Here is a 20,353-nt window from a genome sequence, read left to right as displayed (position 1 = left end):
CTCACACTCTACAAGGCAGCACAAATGGAGGGAGGAGACACAATAGATGCATGGCAGTGGCTGCAAACATTCCCTTCAGAAACTGAACGTGATGATGAACCCACTCTATCACGCTGGCACACACCACTCCCTCCACTTTCCTAAGTGCTGGGAAGTGCATGCATACATGAGACAAAGACACCTGTGGGTGTGGGTATGTGAGAGAGACAGACAGAGATAGACAGACACACAGTGTGTGTGTGAGAGAGAGAGAGACTGTGTGTGTGTGAGAGAGAGAAAGAGAGACAGACAGAGACACATACCGTGTGTGTGTGAGAGAGAGAGAGTCAGACAGACACCGTGTGTGTGTGTGTGAGAAAGAGAGATGCATTGCCCCCTTAAGTACACTGACCCCACTCTAAGTACATTGCCTTTTTAAGTAGATCAGCAAGTCGAGACTGCAGCTGCTATCAGCAAACTCCCTCTGTCCTGAGCCCTGTCTCGTGTCCCTGGCCCCACTCTGTGGAGATGGGGGGCAGGAGCGCGGGGAGCGGGACATCCTGACATCAGCACCCCTCTCCCCCCCACACCCGCTGCACAGCAAGCAGGAGGCTCTCGGGAGCACCTCCAAGGCAGAGGGCAGAAGTAGCACAGGGCAGTGGGGGGAGAGACACCTGAACTGCCAGCAATTGATAGCCTGCTGGGCAGCTGCCACACAGAGTACTTAGGGGAGCTGAGATGGGGACTGCTGGCCCACCTTGGTTCCAAGCTCCCACCAGCTAACTCCAACAGGTTGCTCTTCCTTCAAGCAGTGGACAAAGCAGGGGGCTGCAAAACAACGTTTTATAAGGGAGAACTGTGCAACTTTAAATGAGCATGATCTCTAATTGATCAGCAACCTAACCACAAAACAACATTAATTGGGACGACATTAATTGAGGAGTTACTGTATGGACCTAAATTTTAAGTGTAGACCAGGCCTTTTTAGGATCAAGGTCTTAGGCCTTAGATTTTCGTCAAGGCAAACAATTTGAAAATTTCAGCTATAGTAATTAGCAGTCAGGCTCTGAAATGTGTTGACACTCAATTACTTATGGTGAGGCAACCAAAGAAAGATAATCTAGCATTGTGTGTTTCCACTAAGAAATATTCTAATTCAGGGAGAACAGTTCTTTCACTTGTCTGATAGAGATCTCTTTAGTGAAAGTGAGGTGACGTGTGTGGTAGATTAAATAGCAAGAACAAGTTAGATTTTTTGCTTGCATTGAATCTGGCTTTGTGCTATACAGTAATATACTCTTTGAAAGAATGCAGCAGTGGGTGACATCTACATTTCCACCTCAAATAATTTTTTATTTTTATCTCCCTTACTTTTTCCATTTTTTTGTGGGACATTTTAGTACTTATAAAGGAGTGGGGATGATAGTTAGAAAGTTTTCCCTAATATCTAACCTAAATCTCCCTTGCTGCAGATTAAGCCTATTACTACTTGCCCTACTTTCAGTGGACATGGAGAACAATTGATCACCGTCCTCTACAGCCTTTAACAGATCCTTTTCTGCAGTACTACTGCCTAGCCAGTTATTCCCCATTTTGTACTTGTGCATTTGATTTTTCCTTCCTAAGCATAGGAAATGGACATTCAAGTGGACCAAATTTATTTCAGTTGTAACCTACTGACAGACAAATTTGAGTCCAAGTCTCAAAGGGTGCAAAGGAAATGGGTTAATGTTTCAGATCACCAAATCTCACAGCCTTCTTTATAATCCAGTTCTGTTCATCCTTTTGCATATTATCTGATACTAGATGGACTAAATTCAATATTGACTTCAAAGAATTCACACCAAGGCTAAATCTGGCCCCTGACAACTAGGAGTATATTATAAACCACTTTAAAATGAACAAAATGTGTTTGTTCTTGCTGACAGTAAATACATGTTTACCTAACATTTGTCATTTCTACGGGAGGAATAATGTTTGCTGCTAGTCTATAATCTGCTCGCACGTTACAGCACTGAGAGCTCTACTTAGTTCTGTCACATCTGTTCTATCCACTTACCTTGATAATAGATGTAACTAACTAAACAGGAGCTAAGGAAATGCAAAAACATTTTGCAGCCATATTATGCTGTATGCTGTTTAGATGTATTCATGGAGGAGGGGAGAAATGGATAAGGCTGATGGAAGAGGAAGTAATATTGTGTTCATTTCACTTCCAAAATGTACAGCATAAAGAAGATATTCCCTAAAGTACTGCAACACCTAATCCAATCTATTATATGCATTTACAGAAAGTCTGTTGCTGTGGTATATGAGTGCCGCACAAGGCTTCAAAACGCAGTGGTCTCAATTTGGAGCTGTGCCTCTCAGAAGGTTCTGCTTGGGGGGGCGGGGAAAGGTGTACTTTAAACCATCTTTTTGCAACCCATGAATTGGGGGCCTGGTCCCCCATGTAAGTTAGTGCACCTCAGGGATTGCTCTAAGTTATAATGGCTTTAAATTGCCTCCTGGAGCCTGCTCTGCCAGCCAAGACTAGCAGGAGCATGAAGCTCTGACCACATGCCTCCCTCTCTTGATACTCTGCTTCTTGCCTTGAGCTTGCCTCTAGCATGTCCCTCCACAAAAGACTGAACAGGGAGCGGGATAAAGCCACTATTTCAGCTCTATACTGCTGGGGGAACCACACACACACACACACCAGGGGTATTGCACAGAGGTCAGTTAAACTGGCTTTACAGTCTCTTTACAGCTGCTGTCCAAAATTGCAGCCAGCCCAAGCTGTCTGGAGGGCAGATAGTTAAGTTCACTGCGACACACTACACCACTCCATGGGCAATTCGGTCTCCTTTTTATTAGCATGGTGTTGAGTCCTGTTCTCAGTTCTATGATGGGCTGTTATTTTTAAGCATGGCCCTATGTTTTCCTCTATTCTGGCTCTTTGGGGGAATGTTACGCCAAAGAGATGTGTTTTAACAGAATGACTAAAAAATCCACAGGGTAAGACTCTCTCCCATTACCAGCATTCCAAAAGTGAACCTGGTGCTGTGTCAGCAGATTAACTGCAGGTCCAAAAGGTGTCATTTTTTAAATTACAGGATAGAAAGAGAAAATGAAATTGGAGTCCCTGCTTCAGCTGAAGAACAAATATTTTTGCATTGATTTTTCTTTTTCCACAGCCTGAAGAAAGTTTTATACTTAGTACACATCACTTCCTTGACTGTGATAATCTGCACTAGAAAATTGGAAAACAAAGCCCTCACCTTGCTGAAAACATTTAAAAATTCTGCAAGACTCCAAGATATATTTTCTTTAATGATAGAATCAAATGATACTTCCATTACCTTTCTATCACTAACTTGCCACAGAATGAGATTTTATTACATTATCCTCCCAGACTGTAAACACAAATAAAGAGTGAGGCTATCAGTAAAGGTTTCTGAGAATAATATATACACATCCATTTGACAGGTTTATATAACACTCTCCTTTTGACAACACTTGCTAAAATACTTGGATTATCTAAAAAACAACTCTAAGTTTCTTTGTTTTAACATCTTACAAAATAGAAGAGAGGGGAAGAGCTAATAGGTAAGAAATGCAGGCTAATGACATCCTCTCACATTATATTTGGGTTTAATAGCACTAAGATTAGGACAATGAGCTGGGTTCTCTGGTCTGCTAAAGTCACTGTGCTTTGTGTAATGTTGCCTCAAAGCAGACGGATACGGCCAGCAGAGAATAACTCCTGATGCACCAACTACTCGCTGCTGGCCAGGGTCAGCTCTAGACATTTAGCCGCCTCAAGCACGGTGGCATGTCGTGGGGAGCGCTCTGCTGGTCGCCAGAGCCGTGGGACCAGCGGACCCTCCACAGGCATGCTGCCAAAGGCTACCTGCCTGCCGCCCTCCCGGTGACCGGCAGAGCGCCCCCCGCGGCATGCCGCCCCAAGCACGCGCTTGGCGTGCTGGGGCCTGGAGCCGCCCCTGCTGCTGGCATAAATTGGGCAGGGTGGTTCTGATGCCTCCTATGCACCCCCCCACACACACACACACTTCTGGCATAACAGGGATCATGTTGGGAGCAGGATGTAGGTGGGACAGAGCATATCAAGGTTATGTCAGAATGGCACATCAATGGCATAAATTAGGACTGCCCCTGTGTAGCCTTAAATTGCACTGGAGTTGGATGGTCTGAATGAGGCAGCCACAGCCAGTGCCCTGCAGCATCCCTTTCCACTGTCTGAGTGGAGCTGGGATGCAGTGGAGAATCAGGGCCTATGAATCAGTGGTGGGACTGATCCTGCTACAATCTTACTGCTAAAGAAGTTTTCCCTTAACTCAGGCCGTAGAAACCTGTGTTTTCCTAGTAAAGATTCTTAGCGCTATTTCCTCAGACAACTATTGTTGCCAAATTTCAAGTATTTGGGATGAAATTTTCCTAAACCTTATCCTTTAGCCACATTGCTTTTCTGAATGAACTTTCCAAATCTGTGTGCCTGGCTATGCTGTTTGTAATCATGGCTTTACCCACTAGACCAGTGGTTTTCAAACATTTTTTCTTGTGATCCAGCTGAAGAAAATTGTTGATGCCCATGCCCCAAAGGTGCTGGGGATTTGAGGTACGGGAGGGGCTCAAGGCTGGGGCAGAGGGTTGGGTTGCAGGGGAGAGGGCTGCAAGGTGGGTCCGGGAATGAGGGGTTCAGGGTGTGAGAGGGGGCTCTGGGCTGGGGGTTGGGATGTGGGATGGGGTCAGGGCTCTGGAGTGGGGCCAGAGATGAGGGGTTTGGGGTGCATGAAGGGACTTCAGATTTGGAGGGTGCTCAGGGCTGGGGCAGGATATTGGGGCACAGGGTTGGGCCGCAGACTTACTTTGGGCGGCTCCCAGTCAGCGGCACAGCAGGGGTGCTAAGGCAAGATTCCTGTCTGTCTAGGCACTGTGGACTATGCTGCGCCCCGGAAGCGGCCAGCAGCAGGTCCAGCTTCTAGGCAGAGGTGCGCAAGCAGCTCCATATGGCTCTTGCCTATACACACTGCCCTCCCACCCCAGCTCCCATTGGCCAGGAACTGGCCAATGGAAGTGCAGAGCCAGTGCTTGTGGCGGGGCAGCGCGTGGAGCCCTGTGACCCCCTCCACCCCGCCTAGGAGCCGGACCTGCTGCTGGCTGCTTCCGGGGCACAGTGTGGTGTTGAAACAGGTAGGCACTAGCCTGCCTTAGCCAGGCAGCACGACCAATGGGACTTTTAACGGCCTAATTGGTGTTGCTGACCAGAGCTGCCACAAACCAGTGCCTTACATTCCATGACCCAGTACTGGGTCATAACCAGCACTTTGAAAACCACTGCACTAGACAACACACCCTGGGGTGCAACTGGAAAACCACTGCACTAGACAACACAACCTGGGGTGCAACTGGAAACTGGGGTGCTGCTGAGACCTCTGGCATACCACCCTGGGCTCTCTCTCACACTGTGATGTTGTGACAACGTGGAATACTCTCCAGACCCTGCACTTACACACCCATCCACAGGCAGGGACACACCCAGCTGAGTTACATGAATGCTTCTCCTAGCCCTCATAAATTAACAATAGAGAAACTCCAGCCAATTCCCCCAGCTCCCCAGCCTAGGACCCCAGAGCTCTACCATCTTGCCCTGATCAGAAGTCTGATCAGTGTAAGTACGTTACCCAATCCACCCGTCCCTCAATGTGGAGAGGACATGCCCCAACCTTCGTTCCTGAGGTAATTTCCCTTGCACTTTTAAGCAACACACTGTTTTAGGTAAAATATATAACACATCTATTAGCTACAGAAAGATAGATTTTAAGAGCTTATAAGTAGTAAGCATAAGGATCAAAACTGATTACTAAGAAATAAAAGTAAACTACATGTAAAAGTAAAATAGACAATACAAACAGATCACAGACATTCCATATATAGGCTGAAAATTCCCTTCAGCCTGGGACCACATCCCCAGTTCAGTCTTTGCTCTCCAGATGTGCTTCCAGGTGTTGAGTTGTGGGGGGCATGAGGCCAAGTGATGATGTCACTTTCTCCTTTTTTAGGTTCCTCCAGCTTGCTGGAAAGATCTTTTGCTGTGACGTGAGTTAAACAGTGTCCATTGTTTGCATGCTCCCTCTAAGAAATCTTCATTGTACACAGATCCTGAGATAGTCCTTAGTAGTGAGGTTACCCTTAATGAGCCATCAACACTGTCTGGCTTTTTCATTGTTGTAACTGAAAGGCTGGTTGTTGTGTGTGTGTGTAATGCTGACAGACCCCAGTCACTGGTGGACAGGATTGAACCAGGGACCTCTAGAGCCTAGTGCATGAGTCTCTAGGCTAAAAGCCAATGGGCTCTTAGCTGGGGCTGTAGAGCAGACTCAATTTATCTCTAAGTGGTCTTGGTGCCACTAGATGGGACAGAAAGTGTGTGGGTTACATACTTCCCCTAGCTGAGAAAGCACATCCCAAGCTTCAGAGACTTACTTCCTAGTTGAAATGCCGGACGAGCTCCCACTTGTAATACTGATAGACCCCGGTTGTTGTCAGGCGGGATCGAACCTGGGACCTCTAGATCTTAGTGCACGAGCCTCTCTTGCGTGAGCTAAAAGCCAACTGTCTCTTAGATAAGGCTATAAAGCAGACTCATTTTATCTCTCTCTCTAAGTGGTCTGGATGCCATTAGATGGGACAGAACACCACACCCAGAAGGTGTGTGGGTTACACGTGTTTCCAACCTTACAACATATCCCAGTACAATACACATAGCAAAACTTCATAACTTCACATACAATAATAGCACATACAAATTAACAGGATATTAATGTTCAATAGATTAAGACTTTTAAAATGATACTTTGCAAAGCATACGTTGTACAAAACATATCATAATCATACCACCATAGTAAATATGTGAGTGCCAGGGTGTTGGTTTCGGGTACGGAGTGTCACACCCTCCCAGAGCCAGGAATAGGATCCAAGAATCTTGATCCTCAACTCTTCACTGTTGTCTAGAAAATGTGTAACCCATTGGCAAAAACATTTAACAGCCTCTTCTAGTAACTTTTCACATAGAAGATAGCTATCCAGTTTTGCCACTTGTTAGTTCTTTAGCTGAGTAGTAAAGGACTATGCTTTCGATCTAAAAGTCCTGGATCCAAATCCTGCTGGAATTTCTCTGTTTTAAATTTTTTTTAAAAAACAAAACAATAAATGTTATACAGCACTCTCAACACATCCTCCCCCATCCCTGCCACAGACGCACAAAATGAAGTATTCAGAAAGTTAGGAAAAGCAGAATTAATTTTGCCCATGCCCCTACAGGAGTTGTTGCTGAATGTGCAATTCATGTACTAGAAATGAAATAAAGCTAGCAATGCTAGGGTGCATTTTGATTTTTATGTGTAATTTTAGGGGATTTCTTTAATCATCTGGTAGTCTCAAGTGACAAGATTTAAGATTTTGAGCTGTTGATGGTTGGTTAACCCTTAAAGCTTCTGTGAAACCAGTCTTGTCTCATCACTGAAGCCTTTACACATGAGACTGAAAACTGGACAGGATAAATACATTTTCTAAAGTTTTTGGTAAAGTAAGCATTTGTTGTATTTACTAGTAAGGCTTTTTTCATTTTAAATTAATGCTGTATGTGCAGAAGGGTTTTCTGGTTTTTTTGTTTTGTATTTTTTAGGGCTGCCAATTAAGAGAGAGAGAGAGAGAGAGAGAGAGTGCGTGTGTGTGTGTGTGTTCGTCCCCATCAGGTGAAAGTAACTGAAGGGACTTACCAGCACCCGGTGCTGTGGTGCTAGGAGGCAGGGCCTCAACCAGAAGAGGAGGGGCCCTTAAATCCCTGGGCCCTTTAAATCAAGGTGTAAGGGGCCCGGGGCTCTGGCTGCAGTAAAGGCTGATGGGAGCCCCAGGCACTTTAAATCACTGCCGATCCCCATGGTAGCTGTAGTTGCAACGGTCGCCAGGAGCCCCAGGGCTTGGGTGCCAATTTAAAGGGCCAGAGGCCGGGAGCTCCACGTCCTTTAAATCGCTGCCTGATCCCAACCGCCGCCGATACCCCGGGGCTCCGGCCACAGGACTCTTGACAGCGATTTAAAGGGCCAGGAGGTCCAGTTGCTGCCCGGAGCCCAGGGCTCTTTTACATTGCCGGCCTGCGGTAACTGCCCCCCTGCTGGTATGGTCGGCTGTGTACCGGCTCTTGCACCACACCGTACCGACTTACCGTCACCTCGAGCGTGTCCCCGTAACGCTGAGCGCTCCGGGGTGCGCGTCTCCTGACCACACCGCACGGAGGGCAGCTTCTGGGAGATGGATTGTGCAAGGGCAGTTTTCAATATTTTGCATCAGCTCTGACGTAACACAGCACTGAGCAGCAGCTCATCACTGGACTCCGCCCCCCAGCACAGGGCACCCAGAAAACTCCCGCTTCTGACTGTTCTCGCCGCCCCCCGGCCCGGCCTTTTCAGACAGCCCCAGACGCGAGTCTCTCTTTGCCTAGGGAGGGGGCCTAGTGCGCAGGCGCTGTCCGCCGGGCCGGAAGCGGTTTGAACTGCGGCGGGAGACGGCGGAGCTGATCCGGTTGTAGCGTAGCACTGAGCGCGGCCGGCCCCGAGCGTGCAACATGGACCGTATCCTGGAAGGTACCGAGCCGCCCTGTGGGCCCGTTCGCCAGCGTGTGGGGGCAGCTCCGGAGGCGGGTGGGGGGCTAGCAGCTGCTGCTCCACGAGGAGGGTAGCTGGGATGGGAGGGGGGGTTAGCAGCTCGGGGAGAGGAGGGGAGCTGGAGGGTAGCAGCTCCAGGAGGAGGGTGGGGGGGTAGCGGCTCCAAGAGGAGGGTGGGGGGGTAGCGGCTCCAGGAGGAGGGGGGGAGTTTAGCGGCTGCAGGAGGAGGGGGGGTTAGCTCCAGGAGGGGAGGAGGGTAGCTGGAGGGGGGTGGGGGGAATAGCGGCTCCAGGAGGTTAGGGGAGAGGGGGGAATAGCGGCTCGAGGAGGGGAGGGGAGGGGTAGGGGGTAGGGTTAGCAGCTGCAGGGGGAGAGGAGGGGGGGAGTTAGCAGCTCCAGGAGGGAAGGGGGTAGCTGTAAGGGGGGGGGGGGGAGGGGGTAGCTGTAAGGGGGGGGAGGGGGTAGCAGCTCCAGGAGGGGAGGGGGTAGCTGTAAGGGGGGGGTTAGCAGCTCCAGGAGGGGAGGGGGTAGCTGTAAGGGGGGGGTTAGCAGCTCCAGGAGGGGAGGGGGTAGCTGTAAGGTGGGGGGTTAGCAGCTCCAGGAGGGGAGGGGGTAGCTGTAAGGTGGGGGGTTAGCAGCTCCAGGAGGGGAGGAGGTAGGTGGAAGGGGGGGGTTAGCAGCTCCAAGAGGGGAGGGGGTAGCTGGAAGGTGGGGGGTTAGCAGCTCCAGGAGGGGAGGAGGTAGGTGGAAGGGGGGGGTTAGCAGCTCCAAGAGGGGAGGGGGTAGCTGGAAGGGGGGGGGGTTAGCAGCTGCAGGAGGGTAGCTGGAAGGGGGGGGTTAGCAGCTGCAGGAGGGTAGCTGGAAGGGGGGGGTTAGCAGCTGCAGGAGGGTAGCTGGAAGGGGGGGGTTAGCAGCTGCAGGAGGGTAGCTGGAAGGGGGGGGGTTAGCAGCTGCAGGAGGGTAGCTGGAAGGGGGGGGTTAGCAGCTGCAGGAGGGTAGCTGGAAGGGGGGGGTTAGCAGCTGCAGGAGGGTAGCTGGAAGGGGGGGGGTTAGCAGCTGCAGGAGGGTAGCTGGAAGGGGGGGTTAGCAGCTGCAGGAGGGTAGCTGGAAGGGGGGGGGGTTAGCAGCTGCAGGAGGGTAGCTGGAAGGGGGGGGTTAGCAGCTGCAGGAGGGTAGCTGGAAGGGGGGGGGTTAGCAGCTGCAGGAGGGGAGGAGGGTAGCTGGAGGGGGGTGGAGGGGATAGCAGCTCCAGGAGAGGAGGAGGGTAGCTGGAGGGGGGTAGGGGGGTTAGCAGCTCGAGGAGGGGAGGAGGTAGCTGGAGCGGGGTGTAGGGGGGTGTTAGCAGCTCCAGGAGGGTAGCTGGAGGGGGCTGGGGGGTTAGCAGCTCGAGGAGGACAACTGGACAGGGGGGTGCGTGGGAAGGAGTTGGCAGCTCTTAGAGCAGAGGAGGGTAGCTCCCCTGGGGATGGGGATATTATTGGTTCCCTTTATATTCCCCATTTTCTGTCCATATTTTCAGGGCTTGCTATTTAGTATTTTTGTCTCTGTCATCAACAGAAGTTGGTCCATTAAAAGATATTACCTCATCTACCTTGTCTTTGCTAGGACTTTACTTGGAGTTAGGTAACTTAAGAACACATCTTTTCTCCTAGTGAAGACTCATCCTCTGTGGCACTCATTTGAACTGTTTCTTTTGTCCCACCAGTTTCCTGTCACTTTCACAGTTTCCTGGCAAACTTATATTAAAACCCTCTTGTCCTGGCCAACAGGACAGTTAGGCCTTGTTTACATTTTCAAATGTGGTAACCATTCTCTTATCAGCAATGTAGCTGTGATGAGTGTCTTAAGCAGTAGTGTAGATCTGATGGGAGTGTTTTTACCATCAGATTATGAAAACCTGTTAGGGTTGCCAATTTTCTAATCACACAAAACTGAACAACCTAGCCCCGCCCTTTCCCCAAGGCCATGCCCCCTGCTCACTCCATTCCCTCTCCCCCACCATCACTCACTTTCACTGGGCTGGGGAAGGGGGTTGCGCCCTGGAAGCAACCAGCAGGTCTTGCTCTAGGCAGTGGCGCATCAGGCGGCTCTGCACGCTGCTCTCACCTACAGGTGCTGCCTCTGTGGTTCCCATTGGCCATGGTTCCTACCAATGGGACTGTTGAGCCAGTGCTTGGGGCGGGAGCAGTGTGTAGAGTCTCATGCTCCTCCCCCCCCCCGGCCTAGGAGCCAGACCTGCTGGCCGCTTCTGGGGTGCAACACGGAGCCAGGACAGGTAGGGACTAGCCTACCTTAGCTCTGCCAACTGGACTTCTAACAGCCAGTTTGGCGGTGCTGACCGAAGCCACCAAGGTCCCTTTTCGACCTGGTGTTCTGGTCATAAACCGGACACCTGGTCACCCTAAAACCTGCTGTACAATTTTCATGATGTGGAGAAAATCTCTGAGTTGTGCTGCATTAACACACCTTTGCAAATACTGGTGCAACTGTGCTGTTGCTGGAAAATTGATACCTTTTCCAATGTAGGGTCAGGGTGGGAGTTATTACTCCTGCAGCTGCTCTCTGAGCTGTGTTTGTGGTGACTGGAAGGCACTTCTAGCCTGGGGTAAGTAGGGGAAGAGAAACTGCTACAGTGTGGTGAACACCTCATTTCATGTAAGAGTCCCTTAGGCCTTATTTACATGAGCAAAAATAAAATCGCTATTTCAGCAGCTGCCTGCAATGGTGCAGCTACAGTTTTAGCAGTGGTAAAACAATAAGCACTAGTATTAAAACACTAGAACATTCTATACCACTATATCATGAAAACTACTGAATAAGTCTTCATGAAATAGTAGTAAAAATTCCCAAACCCTGTCAATACTAGCAGCTGCACCTCTTCTAAATACACGTGCTAAGTTTGCTTGTATAGACACGCTTAGAGAGTGCCATGACAGTAGAAGCTGAAGTACATTGGAAGCATAAGGAATAAAAGTATAGAGGATTTGTTGTCACTTCCCTAAAATAGAAGGTTCACTTGCCAGTTAGGGGCAATTAGCCTGAATTTCCAACCCTAATAGCATCTAGCTCATAGTGGATGCCACATATTATAGAATCATAGACTATCAGGGTTGGAAGGGACCTCAGGAGTTCATCTAGTCCAACCCACTGCTCAAAGAGGACCAGTCCCCAACTAAATCATCCCAGCCAGGGCTTTGTCAAGCCTGACCTTAAAAACCTCTAAGGAAGAAGATTCCACCACCTCCCTAGGTAACCCATTCCAGTGCTTTACCATCCTAGTGAAAAAGTTTTTCCTAATATCCAACTTAAACCTCCTCCACTGCAACTTGAGACCATTACTCCTTGTTCTGTCATCTGCTACCACCGAAAACAGGGGCAGGCAAACTTTTTGGCCTGAGGGCTGCATTGGCTTTCCGATGGAAGGCCGGTTAGGGGAGGTTATGCCTCCCCAAACAGCCAGGTGTTGCCCAGCCTCTGCCCCCTGACAGCTCCCCACTCCTGTCCCCTGACCACCCCTGGAATCCCTGCCCAACTGCCCCCTGCTGCCTCATCAACCCCTCCTCTCATTCCTGACTGCCCTCCTGGGCCCTCTACCCCATTCAGCTACCCCTTCTCCCTGTCCCCTGACTGCCCCCCCATCCACCCCCCCCACTTCCTGACTGCCCCCCTGCAACCTCTACCCCATTCAACCCCCCTGTTCCCAGCCCTCTGACCGCCCAACACCTTCCATGGCCCTGCCCCCTGATCACCACCTCTGAGCTCCCCTGCTCTCTATCCACCACACCCCCTTACCACGCTGCCTGGAGCACTGGTGGCTGGTGGCGCACAGCCACGCCCACTGGCTGGAGCCAGCCATGTCACTGCACAGCACAGAGCACTGGGTCAGGCCAGGCTCTGCAGCAGCACTGCCCCCGGAGTGCGCTGCCCCAGGAGCTCTCAGCCCCACCGCCTAGAGCATTGCACTGGTGGCACAATGAGCTGATGCAGTGGGGGAGGGGCCGGAGGCTACCCTCCTGGGCCAGGAGCTCAGGGGCCGGGCAGGAGGGTCCCGCGGCCCATTGTTTGCCCACCTCTGGTCTAGCACCATCCTCTTTGGAACCCCCTTTCAGGTAGCTGAATGCAGCTATCAAATCCTCCCTCATTGTTTTCTGCCAACTAAATAATCCCAGTTCCCTCAGCCTCTCCTCATAAGTCATGTGCTCCAGCCTCCTAATCATGTTTGTTGCCCTCTGCTGAACTTTTATCAATTTTTCCGCATCCTTTTTGTAGTGTGGGGCCCAAAACTGGGCACAGTACTCCAAATGAGTCCTCACCAATGCCAAAAGAGGGGAATGCTCATGTCCCTCCATCTGCTGGCAATGCTCCTACTTATACAGCCTATAATACTGTTAGCCTTCTTGGCAACAAAAGCACACTGTTGACTCATATCCAGCTTTTCATTCACTGTAACCCCTAGGTCCTTTTCTGCAGAACTGCTGGCTAGCCACTCGGTCCCTAGTCTGTAGAAGTTTATGGGATTCTTCTGTCCTAAGTGCAGGACTTTGCACTTGTCTTCGTTGAACTTCATCAGATTGCTTTTTGCCCAATCCTCTAATTTGTCTAGGTCCCTCTGTATCCTATCCCTACCCTCCAGCGTATCTACCACTCCTTAAATTGATGTAATAGTATTTTCCTATCTTATAGGGATGCTGTGAGGGATAAATACATTTTAAAAAAAAAAAGACACTGAGATGCTCAGATGCCATGTTACTGGGGGACCGTTTAAATACCTAAGAACGTAAATTTTAAAAAAAGAGAGGTTGATCAGGAAATAAATGCTGGAGACCGTCCTGTTTTAAGCCCCATATTTAATATCCATTTGAACCTTGTGATTGGCTTTTTGGCACATCTGAGGGACAAGTCAGACAAAAGCATCTGGGTCTCTGGAAGGCCAGATTTAGCTGTACTTTCATGTTCTCACCAGGCTGAACTGGCCAACCATGGCAATATATTCGCCAAACTTGTCAGTTTCAGTTTTACTAAAATTCTAGCAGCCCTTCTAAACCAGTCTTAAAATCCTTCTGTTGCTGATGCATGGTGTTAAGTTTATTAAACACATGTAATTGCTGGTGATAAGCTTACACACAGTGATACTTCTTACAGAGTAAGTTACTACTCAGTATGAGTAAGGGTGGCAGAATCTGGTCTTAAAAGAGACTTGAGCAAGTTTTTTTTCAATATACATAGACAAAAGCACATGCTAATACACAGCTTTTGTTCCCCAGGTGTTTCAGCATATGTAGAAGTTTGGTCATCCAACAGAACTGAGAACTATTCAAAAACATTTGCACAACAACTTCTGGATATGGGAGCAAAAGTAAGGAAATAACTTTCTTGTAAATGAATCAGGAGGGCAAAGTTCCCTCTCAGACTGTTGCTTGCATATTCTATTTGTCATGTATGTCTCTTTGTATGTATGGGTTAATCTAGGAGGGATGTTTTAAGAGTCAATACTGCTATCATCACTCAAATTCATGAATGTGTATGGCAGATGGGAAATGTGTTAAACTCTATTATATAGTAGTATACCAAAAACATATTGTGAAGCAGTTAGGCTTGCTAAACATAACCTACTTGACACAAACCCACAAAAGCAAGGAAAAGAAAAGCTAAGCTGCTTACCAGGACATATCCAGTACTCTTCCATGGACTCTCACCCACTTTATCATTGCTACAACTATCATAAATCCCAGACCAGGCACCACAATCTTACCTTTAACCTTGTCAACCCACTCTCCTGCCAACATCCCTACTAATGTGGCTTTGCTCTGAAAAGTGACTGTAAAAATAGTATTGGGGAATTCTGTGTGTGTGTTTCAGTGGTGAATATCTCTAATGTGTTTGGTTTTCAGGTGTAAAAATGTTTAACTCCAGGTTTCCTCCTCATTTTTTAGCCATGCTGAGCTTGAACCGGAGGCTAGACATCCATGAGGATATGTCAGAGGGACAGGCTGAGATTTTTAGTTTGAACGGAAGGAGACAGGCCTGGGGTAGAAAGGGAAACCTACTGTTTACTCATGTAAGCCCAGATGCATGGGCTTCGCATCTAAGAGAGTGTGCTTGGCACTATCTTTCATGTGAATCAGAAAAATTGTTTACTAAATTACAATTAGACACCTGTGCAAGTCTATGAAAGGGGTTGGCACATGTCATTGACTGCACGGGCTGTGGAATCTCTGTTAGCTGGTGATGATGTGAAAGAAAGAAAGATCCCAGCTTGACTCTAAGCTGATGGAACTTTACCTATGACTTCTCTGTTTCAGTTGTCCTACAAAAAGGAGTTCAGGAGAGCTGACAGTTTCTCAGAGACAACATTAAAGGCACAATAGCAATCTGTCACGATGTCTATTGAGCTGTGACACTCTAAGGGCAAGTCTACACTACAAAATTAAGTCGACTTAAGTTATGTTGATGTACAGCCACCGCAGTAATTAAATTGTTTTTTCATGTCCACACTACTTCTGTTGGTGGTGCTTATCCTCACTGGGAGCCCTTCCACCAATTTAACTGACCATGTGGGGCATCGTGGAGCACTAGGGCTGACAGCCAGAACAGTCAATGCAGTGTCTACACTGACTCTGTGTTGACCTAACTATGTTGACCTACACTCTATACCTCTTGCAGAAGTAAAGTTATAAGGTCAGTGTAGCGGGCGACTTACATTGGCGGTAGCAACATTATAGTGTGGCCGCTTACAGAGTTAGAGTGACCTAACTGTAAAGTAGACCAGGCCTAATTTTCCCAGACCTGAAGAAGAGTTTTGTGTAAGCTTGTCTCTTTCACCAACAAAAGTTTGTCCAATAAAAGACGTTATCTCATCCACTTTGTCTTTCTAATATGCTGGGACTGACATGGCTATAACACTGCATACTTTGCACTTGTCTTTATTTAATTTCATTTTGTTGATTCAGACAGTTTTCCAGTTTGTCAAGATTGGTTTGGATTCTAATTCTGTCCTCCCAGCTTGGTGTCATCTGTACATTTTATAAGTGCACACTCCATGCTGTTATCCAGGTCATTAAAGAAAATAGTACAGGACCTAGGATAACCCCCTGTTATATTAATTTAAATGGGATAAATGAGTCCAAGGAAGTTAACATGACCCTGAATCTGTCCAACATTGAACAGTTTTGTTTTTTTTAAAGTTCAGGGTTTAATATACAGAGACTTCAGCCTGCTTAGGACCATGGGAAACACATTTGTTTAACTTTAGTAAAATAAAAAAATAAAAATAAAAAAAGGACAATCAGTTCAAGAATTTGAAATATAAAGTGTTAAGGCTTTCATTTTAACCATATCCAATGTTCCCTTTCCTTTAGCTATAGAGAATTTTTATAAGGGAAAAACTTGTTTGACAGCCTTTTAGGTGCCGTCAAAGATTATAACTGTCCTTTCTGTGCAAAGGAGCAAAAATTGGTTGAGGTGCCATGAAGTTGTTGTTGCAGCTTGATTCTGGTTTTTAGAAGACAAAATGACAAATGAGGGCAGAGGGAAGAACAGCAAAAATAGCAAATGCAGCTTCTGTCTCTGATGTTGACTTTCACTTGCAATCTCGCTGCTGGAAAAACACAGGCACCGCGGTAATCTTATTAGCCACTCAGAGACCTGTCAAACTTTTATCAGAATTGAGCTCTTTAGGGCACTGCATTTAGCTTTCTTTCTGGCCACAGGGTTACAGCAGTACTTAGAAAATATACAGTCTTGGCCAGCTAAGTCGGACTCTCTTAGTAAGCAAAAGGGAAAACGGATAGAGATAGGAAACAGAAGAAATAAAGTAGGGAAGGAAAAGGACACTTTGGGTGTTGGGAGGAGCCAGTCTCACGTTCCTGTTGTTTGGGATTTAGTTAGGGCTGGAGGAGGTGTCACCTGGGTCCCTGTCTCTGGCCTGGTCTGGTCAGGACAGCTCTTGGGATTAGAATAAAGAAGGCACAGTGGCATCATGCTGGATTCTGGCGTCCCAGGCAGGTTGGATTTGATTTAAATCATTAGTCAGGAAGACTCAATTTAATCATGGATTTCTACATGAAAGTGCATTCTTGTTGGTTGTTATAACCTTAATACATATTCTTCACAACTCTGAGATAGATGGAGGCTTCGTTTTTAGAAGGTATACACTATACATTTTAAAAGTGATTTTGAAAACTTTTCAGATTAGTTTTACATCTATATCAGAAAATGAATGATTGCTTATTTCATTTACCAAAGGTAACTGAAGCAGATATTTATGAAGTCATTGGGAGGTGAACTATCTCCAATTCAACAGGTTAATCATTAATATTTAGAGGATTTTCTTGCCATGCTGTATTAAGAGGAGAAAATCACCAGACAGACATTTAAATTGTTTTATATAACTGAAAAAACAAAGTTATGTATTCTGGATTTTCTTCTTCAACAGCAAACATATATAATATTTTAACAAAACAAGCATATGAATTTTTGCATTTAGTTAAACATTCAAGTTTTTTTAAAATCAGTTTGTTTTTGTTAAAATTAGTTTTTTATTAAAATAGTTAAATGAAATATTAAAAAAAACCCAAAATTAAATTGACTATTTCAGCCAGGTCAACATGAGAAACTTAAAATATTTGCTTCTGCAGCTAACTCAGTCAGTCGTCTTCACCTTCGTTTTCCTGTTTGTTCATAATCTGGAAAAGAAAACAAGCTTTCCTGCTTTTTCAGGCCCCAAACGATTTCTCAACTGGGAATGAATTAGTCCAAAGGAGAAAATATTCTTTCTACACTGGCAGAAGAAGCAACTGCTGTTAAAAGTGAGATTATCACTTCTGAATCCAAGTGTTTAAGTGACTTCCACCAGTTCAATGGTGTGACTTTTTTTAAAACATCATCAGCAAACATATTTTTCTTAAATGGTTCACTCTTATCTCTGAAGTTTGTTATAGTTGGCATTATGGAGGGATGATTGCTGGATGTCCATGTCATAACCAACTCCTCTTCTTCAGCAGTTAAGGTTTGACCTTGGTACTGAGTATTGAGAAATAATATCTAGAGGTGAGAATATTTGCAAGAAAATGAGCTGGAGATAGTGCTTGTCCCATTCTTTTTTTAATGCTTGTAGTTTAACTCTGTCATTGCATATTTCTCCTTTTAAGATCTCACTTGGTTCCTTCCAGCGTGAGCTATAAAACAGCTATTTCCCTTCATTTTGTTCAAGGCTACAGAAATAGGCTTCAGGTACTCAGCATTTGTTCAACGTTTCTCTTAAGCTCAATGTTGAGAACTTTGGCTGTGACAGTGCTATTTTTTCACAATTTTGTTCACAAACTCATCAGATTAGGCCAGTTCTTGATATAATGCTCAAAACAGTCCACTACTGAGTTCCATCACACATCTTGTGGGAGAGTTAGCTTGATTCCTCCCACGTTTTTCAGAGCAGCTGGTGCAAAGTGGTTGTTATGGAAGTATTTTGCAATTTTAACAACATTAGCCTTTATTTCTGGCACAACGAAGTCTTTGGCTAGGGGTGCATCAAATGAGCACTGCAGCTGTATGTTATTAGCTTGGGACTCTCTTCTAAATAATTTCTTCTCATCTTGGATCCATTTGCAGCATTGTCTGTGACCAAGCTGCATACTAGACATTTGAATTTTTTTTCACAGTTTGTTATAGCTTTTACTGCTGCTGCTTGTAAGTATTCTGCTGCATGCACATTTCCTGATGTATCAATTGTTTCTGTAAGGAAGTCATTCCCTTCTTCTGTTATCAAATACAACAGGATTATTGTGGACATTGGCTTCACCCATCAAGACTCGGGTTAACAGTTTTACGCTCTAGACCTTTTGCACACTGCTCAATTTCTCTTTCATACACTTTATCCAGCAATTTGCCTGTGACATCTGCTCTGTTGGGTGGACTGTATCCTGGTCTTAATGACTGAACCATGTTAATGAAATGTGGGTTCTCAATCACACGGAAAGGAGAATTTGTTGCATAAACAAACCGGGCAATTTTGTCATCAATTACCTCTTTTTGTAATCTGCTGGTTCTTATCACAAACTTATCTCTGGTTGTTTCTGGATGATGAAGACTTTTTTTCTTTTTGCTACAGGTGATATACTGTACGCTCACCCTCCCCTGCAGCCACTGTCACAAAACTCTTTCCTTGTGCCCCATAGACCCCGTCAACACACTCTTATCAACCTCCTGGCTCCCGTCTGTACCTGCAGCATTCCACTGCTCCTCTGTCACAGTCCAACACTGTGGACTCCCAGTACCGCTGCACTCAACACCCATCCCTCTGCAGTTTAGCCTTGCTGAAGTACGGTACCTACTGCACGGTACTCCAAAGGAGAAGTTTGGATATGATTCCTGGACATACACAAATTTTTAACTGTCCTCTGACCTTCCCTTGCCCCATCCCCCTTAGTGCTGATGGGTTTTTTTGTTTTTCTCTCTCTGGTGGTTTTTTTTAAATAAAAAATTGTCTTGGTTTGAGAGCAATCTTTATTCTATTAATTGAAAGCAAACAGAGCCCTGCAAAGCATCAGTTATCTTAAACCTTCATATTGCATTGTCTGCACCAATCACAATCAGCTCCTAGCATTACAAGCACTGAATAGTAACAAATATTAGTGGCTTTCAGCTTCAAATTGCACGTCAAGGCATCCCTGATCCTTATGGCCCTGTGCTGCGCCCCTCTAATAGCTGTGGTCTCTGGCTGTTCAAACTCAGCCTCCAGGCGCTAAGCCTCAGCGATCCAGCCCTGAGTGAAGCTTTCACCCTTCCCTTCACAAATATTATGGAGTGTACAGCATTCAGCTATAAGGATAGGAATATTGTCATAGGCCAGATCCAAATTCCCATCTAGGCAGTGCCAGTGGGCCTTTAAATGGCGAAAAGCACACTCAACAGTCATTCTGCACTTGCTTAACCTGTTGTTGAACTGCTCCTTGCTGCTGTCAAGGTGCCCCATGTATGGCTTCATAAGCATGGTATTAAGGGGTAGGTGTGGTCTCCCAGGATCACAATAGACATTTCAACTTCCCCTATGGCGATCTTCTGTCAGGGAAGAAGGTCCCTGCTTGCAGCTTCCTGAACAGGCCAGTATTCCAAAAGATGCATGTGTCATGCACCTTTCTGGACCAGCTTGCGTTAATGGCCATGAAACGCCCACCGTGATCCACAAGCACCTGGAGAACCATAGAGAAATACCTTCCGATTAATGTACTCAGTGGCTAGGTGGTCTGATGCCAGAATTGGAATATGCGTGTCATCTATCGCCTCTCTGCAGTTAGGGAAGCCCATTTGTGCAAAACCATCCACAATGTCATGCAGGTTGCCCAGAGTGATGGTCTTTTGGAGCAGGATGCGATTAATGTCCCTGCACACTTCCATGAAAACAAGTGCAACGGTCGATTTTTCCCACTCCAAACTGGTTAGTGACCAATCGATAGCAGTCTGGAATAGCCAGCTTCCACAGTGCAAATGCCACACACTTTTCTCCAACAGCAGAGCAGCTCTCATTCTCGTGTCTTTGCACTGCAGGGCTGGAGTGAGCTCATCAACAGTCCCATGAATGTTGCTTTCGTCATCTGAAAGTTCTGCAGCCACTTCTCGTCATCCCAGACATGCATGATGATGTGATCCCACCACTCTGCTTGTTTCCTGAGCCCAAAAGTGGCGTTCCACTGTGGTTAGCACCTCTGTGAATG

The 20,353-nt window shown here is 46.7% G+C and overlaps 1 protein-coding gene across 4 annotated transcripts in view; it reads left to right on the top strand.

The window, feature by feature from the left end:
- The first annotated feature begins 8,153 nt into the window (after positions 1-8,153).
- MCPH1 (microcephalin 1) overlaps positions 8,154-20,353 on the top strand; it is a 223,444-nt gene continuing 211,244 nt past the window's right edge. For 3 of the 4 annotated variants that reach the window (XM_050950730.1, XM_050950731.1, XM_050950732.1), the window contains exons 1-2: positions 8,154-8,624; positions 13,910-14,001. In XM_050950730.1, the coding sequence (XP_050806687.1) occupies positions 8,606-8,624; positions 13,910-14,001 (111 nt within the window). In that variant the 5' untranslated portion in view covers positions 8,154-8,605. Of the gene's footprint in view, positions 8,625-13,881; positions 14,002-20,353 lie in introns of those variants that run through there. The other variant, XM_050950729.1, reaches the window with a different exon arrangement.

This window comes from Gopherus flavomarginatus, chromosome 4 (assembly GCF_025201925.1).
Source record: "Gopherus flavomarginatus isolate rGopFla2 chromosome 4, rGopFla2.mat.asm, whole genome shotgun sequence".
In the NCBI taxonomy this organism is placed as follows: Eukaryota; Metazoa; Chordata; order Testudines; family Testudinidae; genus Gopherus; species Gopherus flavomarginatus.
Note: the sequence above shows the minus strand (reverse complement) of the source record. Positions and strands in the feature narration are given on the sequence as shown.